We start from the raw sequence: 14103 nt of genomic DNA, 5'->3' as shown, positions 1-14103 counted from the left end.
CGTGAGCGCTGCACGGGATGCGGGCATCGAGCAAACAACGAGCTTGACGGCGATGACAGTATGTACCGTCGTCGTCTATGGATTGTGTTGCGAGTAGTGCAGAGTCGGCGACGACAGTATGTACCGTCGTCGTCTATAGATCGTGTTGCGAGTAGGCAGAGTGCAAAGAGCCTGAGGTGACCATTTAAATTGAAAAAAAACAAGGGGAAAGTAAAGTGACTTACGATAAAGATCAAGAGTACGAACAACAGAGAACAAGCGATCTTATACGAATAAGAAATGGTAGCGACAAAGTACAAGGTACTTACCTACATGGGATCGATTGAAGTCGGAGTGCCATACGACGAGGATCCAGGACGATGAAGTAGTCGAAGTCCAGCAGACACGACAGTACAGACCGTCGCATCGTCGGAGGAGGAGGAGGAGGAGGGGATGGATGGATGCAACAGTACAGACCGTTGCGTCAGGTAGAGGTTGAAGTATAGATTTAGTATGTATACAAGAATAGATGTATACAAGAATAGAATCGAATAGGTAAGAAAGACTTTGAATCAATTCGTCAAAAAGTACAAACAACTGCAAATAAAGTCACGTGCAAGGCAACCCTAGGCCTGGCCTGTCTGTACTTGCTGCTTATCATGTTTTCTCTCGATCTTAAGGTTCTCTGCCTGTCGCGTGCAACGGTCTGTACTGTTGCTCGTCGTCGGTTCTCTTGCTATTGCTCTTGGCCTGTCGCGCGCAACACGCCCACCCCATGCCTGCCTGTCGCGTGCAACAGTCTGTACTGTTGCTCGCTGTCATGTTCTCTTGCTATTGCTCTTGGCCTGTCACACATGCCATTTCGCCCTTCAGGCGATTCTTTCTGATATTCGGTCACCCCCTTCACCCCATTGTCTCGCAGATTTCGTCGCCCACCTCATGCCATTTCGCCCTTCAGGCGATTTATTCGGTCATCTTCGGTCATCCACTCGTCCTGTTATCTCACAGATTACGTCGCCCACCCCATGCCATTTTGCCCATCCGGCAAATTTCTCTGGTCTTCGGTCATCCACTCGTCCTGTTATCTCGGGGATTATGCTGCCCATCCCATGCTATTTCACCTGTCAGGTGATTCTCTCTGATCTTCGGCCATCCCTCCACGTGTAACGTGGAGGGGTTTACAACCAACACGAGACGACGTTAATATGGTATACTACAACATTTCTACATCACAAGTAGAGGACTTCTTTTCCCGAATCATCGTGTCGCATCCAAGCTCCAGATACCGGTTTCTCCTTCACCGCATCAAAAAATACTCTTTTGGCTTCTGCGGAAATCTCCTCGTGTCGTACCATATCATGAATATCCTCACCGACATCTAAATCTTTGTTCGCCTCTCGAATGACTTCGATGAGTTTTCCTGCCAGTTCGTGTAAGGTCAATATGCTGCTCTGTTCGACCACTTGCTGATGGGCTTCTGGTACTTCATTGAATACCTTAGGACCTCGGAAATTTTTATCCGAAAAGGTGAACACTCGCATCGTTGTCATGTGTTGGGCGAGGCCTCCTGACCACGTTACCACTGTGTCCTGTGAAGGTATGAATTTGTTGACTGCTGCTCAGCTACTGCTCGACTTACGAAGTAGTTTGTTATTAAAAAGCAGATGATAACCGCCAAGGCCCCAAAATGGACCAAGATTTTGAACACGAATGTAACCACGCACGACATAGGCCAGGATTCTTCAGAGGTGAGAGGTCCCTTTACTGTGCCATAGTTATAGACCCATAAGTTGATTATGGCCTTTCCATGGCCTAGCGCTGGTGAAGCACTGGCGACTGTACAGCGTCCGTTAAGATCACGCGTCTTGGGAAAATAATCAGTATCCATCCTACCCTTTGAATCTGACACCTACTGTGATTGTCTGCACCAAGCCTGTATTCGAGTGGCACAGAGTTTCGAACAACTTCCCTGATTTCCTCTCGAATGCATACACTGATCCATGGTCACTCCCCCCGATGATCATTCTTCCTTCTGCCCCGAATGCCACCTGCTTGGGGACAGACACACTCGAAGCAGCAGTCACGAATGTTCGAATAGGTTCCTCGTCACCTTCAAGTCGATACAAAGTAAAACCGTTGGTAGCATTGTCCACTACGAACACACCCCTCTTCTGGTTCACTGCTGCGTGTCCGCTGAAAGACGGTCAGTAATACATCTGTCGATGACGTGTCATACACTCTTACATAACCGATTGGCAGCTGTGTTCCTTTACCACTGCGCCGTCATCACCTCTCAGCTTGATGAAGTTCCCGTCGTACAGTCCGAAGACATAGACACATCCGTTGTCTGCAAATGCTACAGACTTTGGCACCGTGTTGTCGAGTCGCACTGAAAACACGGCCTGCAGCTGTGAGTTTGTGTTGAGAACGAGGACTTGAACTATTTTGTCCCTCGTTCCTACTGCAATCCGCGTAGTCGTTTCGGAGGATGTCGAATCCCATACCATGCAAGTTATTTCGAAGCCTGATCCAAGCCTCCTAGCACAAGTCTCTTGAAACTGCATCTGTTGGATATTAGCCGAAGGTTCAACGATGAGGGACGCTCTTACATCTATATGGCTACGACGTAAAAACACAATGTAGCCCAGCCCAGTTCCATAACAAAGGATTTCTGCCATACCCAGTCTTGTTGTGACCCAGACAGCGCAGCTGACCGTGCCCCGGGACTCATGGTGATGAGTCGAGCATGTAAGTTCTTTCCGAGATTTGATATCCCAGACTTTAACGCCCTCGGTCCCTGCTTGTCTGTCAGCACCCTCACATAGCAAAATGTGTGTCAAGTTACCTCCGCATGCAAGAGCCTGACCATCGTTAGATATTGCGAGGGCGTGAATGGACCCGCCGTAGGTGGAAATGCGCGTTTGATGTTGGAAGTGTCGCTTTGATTTTGTGAAGAGTGACGAGATAAAAGAAAACATTGCGTGCACAATCTGATTGGTTGTAGTCACCAGTTCACCTGCTCACAGCCTACTTATACCGGGAACTTTTTTTGTTGATTCCATGACAATTTCCTAGCCAATTGTTGATTCCCGGTTTTTGTATCCATCCTTGTTGGTTCCCGGTTTCTGTATCCATCTTTTTGTGAGCGCATTTCAATTCATTTGACCTCACGTAAGATTTCTATTATATTTAGGACTTATGTATTCGACCCTTGTAAGCCACTTCTTTTGTTGACTGTCTTATTGTGTTTAATCTCTATATAGTAGGTTACATTGAATGGTGTCATTAGGTCATAAATCTCGGTCATAAATCATTACAGTTCATACCCAATATCTTGATCGCCCGCCCTTGTCCCACTCACATCGCCGTCCCACTCACATCGTCGTACAACATCATGCCCAACAAAACCAACGCTGTCTCTCCTTTTTATGATCAAGAGCCTGGCGCTCCACCTCCCTTCCCTCCTATGCTCACGGACCAGCTTGAACTATTTGACAGTGCTCACCGCTCAACTATGCTCGTTTCCGACGAGATTCTTCCTTCCAGAATCAGTACTGTCGATCCTCCTCAGCATATTAAGCACCGCGAGCACACGCCGGCGCCTGAGTTCAAGCTTGCAGCACGGCCATCCCAGAATGATTCCTCTTCCTCGCCATACTCGAAGAGAGTTTCGTTCGAGCGTTCCAGTTCTCGGACGCCCATGCTCTCAGATTATTCGAGTTCATTAGATTCAATGTCGGAAAGTGGCTCCTCAACTTCAACTGAGAGTCTCTCGGATGAATCGAAGATACCAAAGCCCCCTGGTGAACCTGGTCGTCCGGGGCGTGGAGGATACACACTTAACGAGGCTTTAGACTGGAACCCAAAGGCATATGCTAAATTCAAGGTGAGTGATGTGCTCTCACCACAACGTGCTATTTGCTCATGAACATAAGAAATCTATGCACCACCTCATTGAAGAACATCTCAATACGACCAAGTGCGCTTCTTCCCAAAACCATGCGCTCCTGAAAGTTGTGCGCGACAAAGTAAGTAAACCACAGATGGCAGTTGTCCACCGATTTATTATTTGTCAGGCTGTCGATGCTTTCCCGGACTTAGAAAACTACAGGGACTTTTGGCCGCTGAATGATATGATCATGATGCGTTTGAAATATACATCAGGTCGTGCTAGGCAGACACAGGCAATGATGGCTGTGGGCAAGTCCAAGAGCAAGACCAAGAAAGATCCATCGAAAGCGAGATGATATTGATCTACAGTAAACTTGGTTCATACTATACCACCATGTATCGTTTTTAGTTGAATTACTAGGGATCGTTGCTCCGAAACGCGCGATGGTAAAATGGTTAACCTTTTATACACGAAGTTCCTTACCGAATGGCCCTGGAGGACTTGACCCCTACCAAACGTGAGATAACGCACATATTCAACATCTGTGACTCGTTTAAATTTTCCGATGAAGTCTCACCTGATAATGAAGCTTATTCCTGTGTACTAGCGCTCACGATGCTTGTGGCAAGAACGGCGCCATCAAGGCAAACTTCATAGTGTATTACATACAAATCATTCTATATATTACTCTGCATCAAACTACCTCGCCGCCGCTGATGATCCTGGAAGTCAGCCGGTGGTTTACCCGAGTGCTCAAGGGCTTCACGACGATGAGAGTACATGGGAGCTTTGCTTGACGATGATGTTTAATGGTTCGTATAAAACTGATGGATTCTTGGTCAACGAGGACTGTAATGACTGTCCAGTGATGATGCTTACCGATCCATGATGAAGTCTGCGAGTGAATTGTCCCTGCTTCGCATGTTCACAACATGGCCGGCGCTGGAACCAATCCTCATAACGACTGCATCACCTCGGAATATGTGGTCAGTGCTGAGAAGCTGATTGGTTCTCAGATGGCGGTGCCGCTTGAAGAAAACACAAAACTGATAAGTGTGTCTTCCTTCATGCAGGGTGACACCACAGTTATGAACATAAGGCTGCACGGTTGCACAATCCATGAGGCTCTCGGGAACGGGAAAGTGTTTCGCCCTGCGCGAGCGATCAGAGCATCGTGTCAACACGGTGACCTGACGAGGTTTACTCCAGGATGAAGAATACAGCCTACACCGCAAATGAAGTTCAGCAGTCTGTATAGCGGTCAGTATAAATCAAGAGAAGCGAGATGATAGCAGCTTACGGATGACGTGGGGAAGACATAAACGCGAGTATTGACCATTGCACAGGAATGACAAATGAAAATTAGATAGGCGACCAGCGCTTAGAACAAGGAGTGGCTTGAAAGTGGGCGATGAAAGTGGGCGATGAAAGTGGGCGATCTTATAGTAGTTTTTTAGTACTTACCTTGAACTGAATGTATCTCGCCCAGAGCGCAGAGCATCCCGAAGAGTTGAATTGATGAACCGATCACCATATCTATTGTCTTTATTTGTTCCGCAGAATGCGGGGATCAGAACAATAATTATGGTTTCGTAAACATCTTGCATGCCTAGGCTTTTTGTGTTTTTCATTTTGCATTTATGACACACCCAAAATGACAACGCTCGAGGCCCTGAAAAATGATAATAGAACGTCGTCAGGGTGAATCGTGAATCACTAGTGACCGAAAAGTTAGAATAATAAAGTCTAAATACAATAATGGTGGACGTACATAAGTAGGATCCATGCCGAGCCCAAAAGTCAAACATTCACGACGCCGACTCCCATTACCATGTCAGAAACACAGCACTATGTTCACAACGAGCAAGAGAACATACAAACAGCCAGTGACATAGGCTTGTTCGAAGACGATGATATGGAAGGTGCTGAGAGTCGGACATCCCAGCTTGATACAGCACAATACAGAGTATGTCCATATTCATTGAGCGAGCGAGAATCATGCCGGGCTCAGTATCTGTTCCAGGTATCGGAAGAGGCCTCCCGGATGGACTTCGAAGAGCCTTTGAATGATGTCACAGGCCAGTCATCAACTTGGACAACTCAGTTGCACAAGAGAGGGACCTCCCGGATGGACTTGGACGATGTCGCAAGCCAGACAAGGACAGCTCTGCCCGACAAGAGGGAAAAGCGAGCCGCCCATTCGGTATGTCTAGGTAATATGATTCAAGGTTAATGTTAGATTTCATTTTATCAGGTACTACCTGACAAGCGTCGCATCAAAGAAGTCGACTACTCAGAGACACTACGCCAAACTGTGTACAGTCAGGGGGAACTGATCCACAATATGCAAACGGTCCGTAGTATCTCACTGGAGATTTTTTAATATCTGACGTGGCCGCTGTAGCAAGTGGAAAATCAAAAGGCTGAACATGAGCAAAACATGAACGAGATGAAACGTCAATGGGAAACAACCCTGAGAGAGCGGCAAGAGCAACTAGCAGAGGCCCAGGAGGAAATTGAGGTAATTCCTGCTGCAGCGTGTGACCACTAGACGTACGCTCATGAGCATGACAGAGGACACGCGTCCAGCAGCACCTACTTGAAGAACATATCAAAGAAACTCGGGAGGGACTCGGCCAGGCTAATCAGGAAGCAATAAACGCCGTTATGCACAAAATCCAGCAGGACGCTCGCGATCACTTGGTGCAAGCACGGATACAGCAAGAAGCAGAGCTGCGTGAAAACCTGGCCCGACGTGAGCAAGAGTTGAAGAGACAGACAAACGAAGAGGTGAGATGGATAATACGACAGAAAAACAGTTTGTTAACAATAAACAGTTGCGAGAGCGCGAGAATACGATACTCGCTGAGATGGATCGAAGGTTACAGCAAGAAATGCTCAAGTTGAAGGCGAGAACATGTTTCGTATACAAATGAAAATATACTGAAATACTCACCAGGCAGAAAAAGAGAGCGAGGTGGCCAAGATGGAACGGAGATTTTCCAGGCGTCGCGGGCCTCAGAATGAGGATATAGATATGAACAACCCCACTATGCCAGGAGATGCGGGACAACCATCATCTCCGTATGCAAAACCACGATCAGGTACCTTATGCTATGATGCAATTAAGAGAATTAAGAAAACTCGGGGAATGTCGCATAGAGTTCGCCTTGTATCGGTAGTATCGGAGGTAAGTGTCCGGTGCTGTTGACTGCGATTTAAACCTACACAGTGATAGGTGGACGAAGAGGAAATACCTCGAGAACAGTCGTCCGAACAAGACGCACCACCACATCTACAACACGATACACATCCTGCTACAGCGATGGAAGATGCGATTGCGAGAGGTGTAGAAGCCGCGCTGAGACGTGTTCTAATCGACAAAGAATTTCCAGTCACCAAAAAGCACAGTCCCCGGAGAAGAAAGACGGAGGAAAAAGAACTCCAGCAAGAGAAGGCGGCCGAGAAAAACTACGAAAGAGACTTCCTTTTGGTAAGCCAAAATATGGTATGGGATGCTGTGACTTACAGTGATGTATAGGGAGAAGTGCGGCGTCTCTTCAAGGACGTTTTCAACATTTCTCAAGACGCCGATTTCATACTTCATCAGGCGGCTAGTCGTGAGGATGTCTACGCATACGAATATGAAGACGGCCCAGGTCCCAATTGCCAAGATCTCGCCTTTGATCTTACATGTGGCCTCAAAAGCCCCTGGAACGATAAAGTCATTGGCTTGCTCCTTGCAGAATTGCAGAGAAGGGGTGCGGAAGAGAGCTGGCCGTTCCGAAGGTCAGAGGCGTATTTTAGGGAGGTTCTTCAACACCGCTACAAGCGCCTGCGTACAGTCTGGACAGCTGCACAACCCAAGGTTACAGCGAAGGGTGGATTGGAGACTCCTGCAGAAGTGGAACAGAGGCTGATAACGAAGAAGGATGGGACATTGAAAGCGACTCGTCAGACAACGCGTCGGAAAAATGTATGTTCAAGCGCTCCATATTATTCTGTTGCTGATGCCTTCTCAGAAATATCTTCGCAGAGTTACAGTTCTTAACCATCTCGTTGGGTACAAGGCCGACGAAAACGAGGAAGACCTCCCAGCTTGGAAGTGGCTTCAACAACTAGTCGGGACGTTAGGAGAAGGCGGCATGAGTTCGGAGGAGAGTGACATCGAAAACGATATCAAAACAGTTCTTCGTGTCAAGAACATGACTTGGCGCCGAGCGATCGAACGGGAATTGGATATTATCGATCAACAAAGAATCGTGGATGTCGATATTTTTCCCCCCCAAGGTTCAAAGCCGATGAAACGGATACGCTCGGCTGGGAATCCAACGACATCCAGAACGCAAGTCGATGGATTACCTAAAGCATTGTACAACGAGGATTGGCTTGCAGGTTTGACAAAGCGTGAAGTTGAGAGGTTATCAATCTCAGATGAAACATTTAAATGGGTGAGAGTCGCGGTTGTGTAGTGTTGAACAATGTACTGCAGGCAAAAGAACATGTAATTTTGGGTAGACGACAGCGCTGTACGAGGAAATTAAAGTCAGGATAGCGATGGAATTAAAGTGAGTACATACCAGTCTGTGTCCCGAACTCATCCCTCGAATTGGTGCTAGGGATCGACACACGGCGGTACATACTGCCGTGTCAGGACTCTGGGACGAGGACGTTCTACCATCAGCACCCCTTTCAGTGCGCCTTTTTCATCATCCGGCCTTTCCAATGCACTCCAGGCATCGAGGGAATGAGGAGCTTGACGGCGACGACAGGACCGTCGTATCCACCAGCTGAAGTCCAGCAGACACGACAGTACAGACTGTCGTGTCGGAGGAGAGGATAAGGGGCCAGATGCGACGATAGCATGGACCGTCATATCCACCAGTCGAAGTCCAGCAGACACGACAGTACAGACCGTCGTGTCGGAGGAGGGGGGGAGCAGGGGATAAACGCAACAGTACAGACCGTTGCGTCAGGTAGAGGTTGAAGTATAGATTTAGTATGTATACAAGAATAGAATCGAATAGGTAAGAAAGACTTTGAATCAATTCGTCAAAAAGTACAAACATCTGTAAACAAAGTCACGTGCAAAAAAACTCAACCCCAACTCAAAGTCTCAACCTTTGAAAGTATAACTCCAAAACGATCTATATTTAGGGCTCAGCAGTCTGTACTGCTGAGTCTTCTCTTCGACTCATAACCTCCATCGCCTAGCGGTTTGTACTGCTAGGCGTGGGCGTGTTCCATGCGACTACCTCAGCATATCCCGATATCGGCGCCCTCGAATTTAAACCCCGCAGGCTCTTGTTATTGTTCAGCTGCGCCCAACGGGTCCACAACTTGCTTGTCACGTTCTCTTGATCTTAACTTGCTTGTCACGTTCTCTTGATCTTGTTCTCTGCCTATCGCGTGCAACCGTCTGTACTGTTGCCTGCCGTGTTCTCTCGCTCTTGTTCTTGGTCTGTCGCGTGCAACGGTTTGTACTGTCGCACGTTTTCTTCCATCACCCACTCCTCAGTCGCAAAGCACTATGCCGCCCATGGAGACTCCCAAGCTCCGTGTATTCGTGCACGAAAACCAAACTTTCACATCCTTCAATGCGTCGTCGCTTCCTGCCACGATCCCTCCTATTCCTCGGCCCTGGAATCCCAACCTCGAGTCCGATTCTTCCTCTGACAATATCAAAGATGCGCTGACCACGCAATGGGCTTACAAGACACGCCCATGGTTTCCCCTTGTCGCGTCAAACCCTCATTTCAACGGAGCTGTCTTTTCCTGCCTGAATCATTCGCTCTACTCCTTGCCCATAGAGTCTACACTCGACGGTCGCTATATCTTGCGTGGAGACGTTTGGCGAGAATGGCAGAGTCTAGAGCAAAAGTTACTCTGGTGCTCGCAACGGTTAGCAGTGAACATGCATTTTCCCTGGTATGGCCAGGCCCCAAGACCACCCAAAGACTATGGGTACCTGAGGCCCCAGGTTGATGCGAAGCTTGCAAAGAAGGTTGCTATGAGATCTCGCGACGCATTCTTAGGTATGTTACTCGTATATATTCGCTGATAATGTCTGATTGCGTGTATTCGCAGGAATCTCAGCTCTCTGCACATACTTCATTATGGCTCGTCGGTATCGACCCCATAACGATTCCCCAACCTGGACTTCTCTCTTAATAAACGACCCTCAATGTCCTATCCTATCTGCATGGGTGATGGAACTCTCCCGCACATTTGTCGGGGATCTTACAGATGTCGTACCACGCAATGGTATGATTATCAATGGTGCTTATAGTCTGGCCTGGGACACAGACGTGATCATGTTTGAACATTTCAAAGTTCCAATCTGGGTTTATTGGCCTCCTGACATTCCCGGCAACAAGACATGGAAACGCTACATTCCCTCAGCAGAAGATCTCGCAGGAGCGACTTGCGCTACTTCGGCTTGGCCCGATTTGCAGAACAATGACGCCTGGGGTGTTCAGGCTGATTCTCATTTTTGGCTTTCCCAGTCAAATGATATGTGGGACCCCGAACCGAGCCAACCAGCACCGTTGTCCACTCAACCTCAACAAGACCTCTCCCGTTTTCCCCTTCCCCATAAAAATAGTGGGCAGAGGCATGGCGAAGATTGGTCTGCGTTTTTTGCGCACAGGGCCTTGCAGAACGCGAAGAAGGAGGAGAAAAAGACTCCATCTCAACGACAGGCTCGTCTGAGTCGTCAACGTTCAGCCGAGAATCACAGCCTTCCCGGCAGGTCCAGTAGGGTTTGGGTGTTTGAATGGCAACCTCAAGATGATGCCAATGATTTCATGTTGCGCACCCACATCACGAAGGCTGGGGTTGAGGAGATTTGGGGAAATTACAGCAAGTCCACCAGGATCTTCGATTCCTTCTCCAATCAATGGGACTTGTGTCTCGCACTCGACCCCACTGGCATCCCTGACGGCGATGATCGGGAAGATGACGAAGATATCATGCCTCCCCTCCCCATAACAACCCCTTCCCAGGTTCCACCTCCCGCCCCTTCCAGTTTTGCCGATGATATATATACATACTTCGGCAGCGAAGTTTCACTTTCATCAAGATATACATTTATTGAAGGATTCGTTCCCGTCTTGCATTATCACTTCGGATATCGTATCACCGCTCCTACCTCCGCTCCCTTGGCCATATCGTTCCTACCAGCGAGCGACTGGATTAAATCGGCAAAATGGGATCAACTTCACAAGCTCCTTGGTGATTCAACAGCAGAAACGGGTTCGATCACAGAGCCACAACGCCAATGCATCACGAAGTTCATTGCATATCTCGTCAACATGAAAGAATCCGACTTGAATACAATCCCACCTGACCTTTGGGATCTTGGACCCCTGTCGTCTCTACAAATTTCACATCCTTATATTTGTGTCTCTCTCGCGCAGCTATCACAATGTCGATATTATATAATCGAGCCCCGCGAGTCCCCAAACCTTGTCGTTTGGACTCTGGCTGTCCTCAACCCCGCAACTGCTGTAATGTGCCTCCGTCGTGATTGGGGCTCAGACATGAAGCAGATTGCGTTAGCTTTACTTCAACGAGGTATTGCATTCAGGACCTTACAGCAAATGACTGTCGCACCCAACCGGCGCTGCCCCCTTTCTGAACTTCGTACTTACACATTGGGACGTCGACGACCCCCCTTCAATCCCCTATATGCTGATTACATCGTGTATGAACAGCTACGCCATGAATTCATGAATCTTCCCCGGGCGAGGGCTGCGTTCCTGCATGGAGGACTCGTATGGCGGTTGGCTTTGCATAGCCTTGGTTTCGACCATCTTCCATCTGTCCTCGACGGTATTTCAACGGAAGCCGTTCCGTTTGGCGAGTTATTGATTGGCGATGGTGGTCAGACTCACTACGACGATGGGTTGTCAGAGGAGGAAATCGATTTTATGTGTGGAACGTACTACATAGACCACCGTAAGCTTGCTACTGTCCCATCAGTACTTACTAATAACCACGCTTCTAGGTGACGGACAGGAGGTAGTTTCATGGTGGCCTCGGCCCAATGCTTGGAATGTGTCGGGCTTGAATGTTGGCTTTTGGTCTGCTCGCTGCGAAGATTGGTTCCAAGGACGTCTTGGCAACATTCGAGAAGGGGTTTCTCGTATGCGACATTCGCTCACTAAGGACGCCAATGGTCCAATGACCTCCGCACAATGGAAGTGCTCCCTTAAATTTCAACCTGCTACCAATAAGATCATGCGCAACGTTTCGGCAGCAAGTTATGATTTCATGACAAGAGCACCAGGTAAGAGCTTCCCCACTTCCTTTCTCATTCACGCTCACGAGGTTTGCATAGTTTGGCGCACATAGTTTTACATTGCTACATTGCTACATTTGTATGATATAGACATTTTTGCTAATCTCAGTGTGGTGTGATCGCCGTTTGCGGGTGATGAGTGGGCGACAATTGAATTATTGGTGGGCGATGATCGGGCGATTTATTTCGTCCAAGCGCAAAACTTGTAGTTTCGCCATCACATTTTGTCGCTGGCGTAAACTTCAAATTTTTGGCAGCCCCTAATTGTTGGACAAAACTTAAAACGTTGGCAAGCATACAGCCGCGGATTAAACTTCAAGTTTCGTCCGAAATTTTATGTGATAATTAAATTTAAAATTAAAGCAGACGCTGAAAACCAGACCATATTTCTTATTTGTGTTGACGTATAGTCAGTGAAAAAATGGCTGCGAATATTTCATATTTTCGATTTTGCACAAAACAATGACTAAATTTGAAATTTTATGCCCCTCTTTATGTCAGTTCAAACTCCAAATATTTTCTTCGCATTTCGTACAACATATAAACCTCTCCTAAATATCAATAACCCCGAAGTGTTTCAAACAGATGAGAATTTGGCCACTTCCCAAGTCGTGCTGCCGGACAATGACTACGTAAAACACCTTGATAAGGCCTACAGTGGAACTAGTAGTAGTCAAGCGGCAGCGGTACCGAAATTGCAAACTCCCAAAGTAGAGCCAGTTCGGCAACGAGATGTTGACCGAGGTTTGGCAAATGTCAGGTGAGGCTTCTCGGCTTGAAGCGTCCCAGACGTCGGACTTCTAACCTTACATCTCCTACCTGTACAACATCTCCTACCTGTACATCTACCATGCATCCCTATCTTATTGATTGTCATCGACGACAAAGACTTCATACTAGCGTTATTGCACTTGCGGCTATCTGTGCTAGTTTTACGACAGTTCTCATGGCTCAGCCAGAGGTCACACAGCAGACTGACAGTTCAAAGGCACATTGGCAGGATGCGGAGGTGGATGTCCTGCTTCACCACCTGATTGAGAATCGGGCATCAGGTGGTGATGGCGGAAATTCCTCAATGCCTACCTACAACAGTGCAGCAGCTGCTATCAACACCGATGGTACGATTCAGACAATAGGCCCACCGAAGACGGGCAAGATGGTCAAGACGAAGTGGACCTCGGTATGTTATCTTATATTGATCGACCATGAATTGATGAGATTGGTTTAGCTCAAAAAAACATTCAATCAAATCGAGGTTTACCGCAACGTGTCTGGCTTCCATTGGGACAATGTGCGGGGAGCTGGAATTGAGGGCACTGCTGCTGCGAGCGTTTGGGATACATATGTTGCGGCAAAGGTATGTCATTATTAAATATATTGCGCAACATTGACTAACATTGAGCTAGTCACGAATCGCAATGCGCCCCTTGCGCAACAAAGGGTGGCCCCCATACGACGACATGCAGGCCATCTTAGGCGAGAACAGTGGTGCTCGTGGAAGGCATGCATTCCACCCCGCTACTACAGCCCCCGCCTCCATCAGTATCGATGATGTGCTCGATGACGCTGACGGGGGCCTCAACCTTCTTGACATGGATGTGGACCCCAGTGTGCCAGACATGAGCGCTGACCTGATGATGCCACTTAGCATCAGAGCCTCCGCTACTACTGGCTCCCAGTCCAGTAAACGCCTGCGCACCAACACTCTACTCGACTCCGTGGAGACATCGTCTCTCCCTTCCAGTGGCGTCCCCATATCTACCCATCCCGCTACTCCCCAGTCGTCAACTCTCCCGCTTTCAACGACATTGGTGCCCTCCACTCAGGTCTTCAAGAAGGCTCGAGTGTCGGCACATGGCAGCACACATATGGGGACGAGCAGTGCTGCCAGAGTCGCTGCGAAGATAACTCCAGCAGCTGCCGTCATGAA

The 14103-nt window shown here is 48.1% G+C and overlaps 6 protein-coding genes across 6 annotated transcripts; 4 read left to right on the top strand and 2 right to left on the bottom strand.

The window, feature by feature from the left end:
- Positions 1–1868: 1868 nt before the first annotated feature.
- HD556DRAFT_1230698 (uncharacterized protein) lies at positions 1869–2957 on the bottom strand (the record flags this gene model as incomplete). Its single annotated transcript, XM_041297367.1, has 3 exons — positions 1869–2172; positions 2224–2543; positions 2589–2957. The coding sequence occupies 3 exons, from the start codon at positions 2955–2957 to the stop codon at positions 1869–1871; spliced, it is 993 nt and encodes a 330-aa protein (XP_041164457.1).
- A 416-nt stretch (positions 2958–3373) lies between these two features.
- Positions 3374–4226, top strand: HD556DRAFT_1305212 (uncharacterized protein; the record flags this gene model as incomplete). The annotated part of the gene is made up of 3 exons (XM_041299755.1): positions 3374–3865; positions 3915–4007; positions 4056–4226. The coding sequence occupies 3 exons, from the start codon at positions 3374–3376 to the stop codon at positions 4224–4226; spliced, it is 756 nt and encodes a 251-aa protein (XP_041164456.1).
- Positions 4227–4746: 520 nt separating this feature from the next.
- HD556DRAFT_1230208 (uncharacterized protein) lies at positions 4747–5142 on the bottom strand (the record flags this gene model as incomplete). The annotated part of the gene is made up of 1 exon (XM_041297329.1): positions 4747–5142. A coding segment is annotated over one exon (396 nt), but the record flags the coding sequence as incomplete, so codon positions are not given.
- A 2348-nt stretch (positions 5143–7490) lies between these two features.
- HD556DRAFT_1200676 (uncharacterized protein) lies at positions 7491–8151 on the top strand (the record flags this gene model as incomplete). The annotated part of the gene is made up of 2 exons (XM_041296380.1): positions 7491–7847; positions 7942–8151. Coding segments are annotated over 2 exons (567 nt in total), but the record flags the coding sequence as incomplete, so codon positions are not given.
- A 3321-nt stretch (positions 8152–11472) lies between these two features.
- On the top strand, positions 11473–12292 carry HD556DRAFT_1430468 (uncharacterized protein; the record flags this gene model as incomplete). The annotated part of the gene is made up of 3 exons (XM_041304907.1): positions 11473–11830; positions 11880–12161; positions 12264–12292. The coding sequence occupies 3 exons, from the start codon at positions 11473–11475 to the stop codon at positions 12290–12292; spliced, it is 669 nt and encodes a 222-aa protein (XP_041164453.1).
- Positions 12293–13119: 827 nt separating this feature from the next.
- Positions 13120–13545, top strand: HD556DRAFT_1230709 (uncharacterized protein; the record flags this gene model as incomplete). The annotated part of the gene is made up of 2 exons (XM_041297370.1): positions 13120–13353; positions 13402–13545. The coding sequence occupies 2 exons, from the start codon at positions 13120–13122 to the stop codon at positions 13543–13545; spliced, it is 378 nt and encodes a 125-aa protein (XP_041164452.1).
- Positions 13546–14103: the final 558 nt, after the last annotated feature.

This window comes from Suillus plorans, assembly GCF_016647745.1.
Source record: "Suillus plorans strain S12 chromosome Unknown HD556scaffold_9, whole genome shotgun sequence".
Lineage (NCBI taxonomy): Eukaryota > Fungi > Basidiomycota > Agaricomycetes > Boletales > Suillaceae > Suillus > Suillus plorans.
The sequence above is the reverse complement of the archived record's forward strand: the minus strand, read 5'-3'. Positions and strand labels throughout refer to the sequence as shown.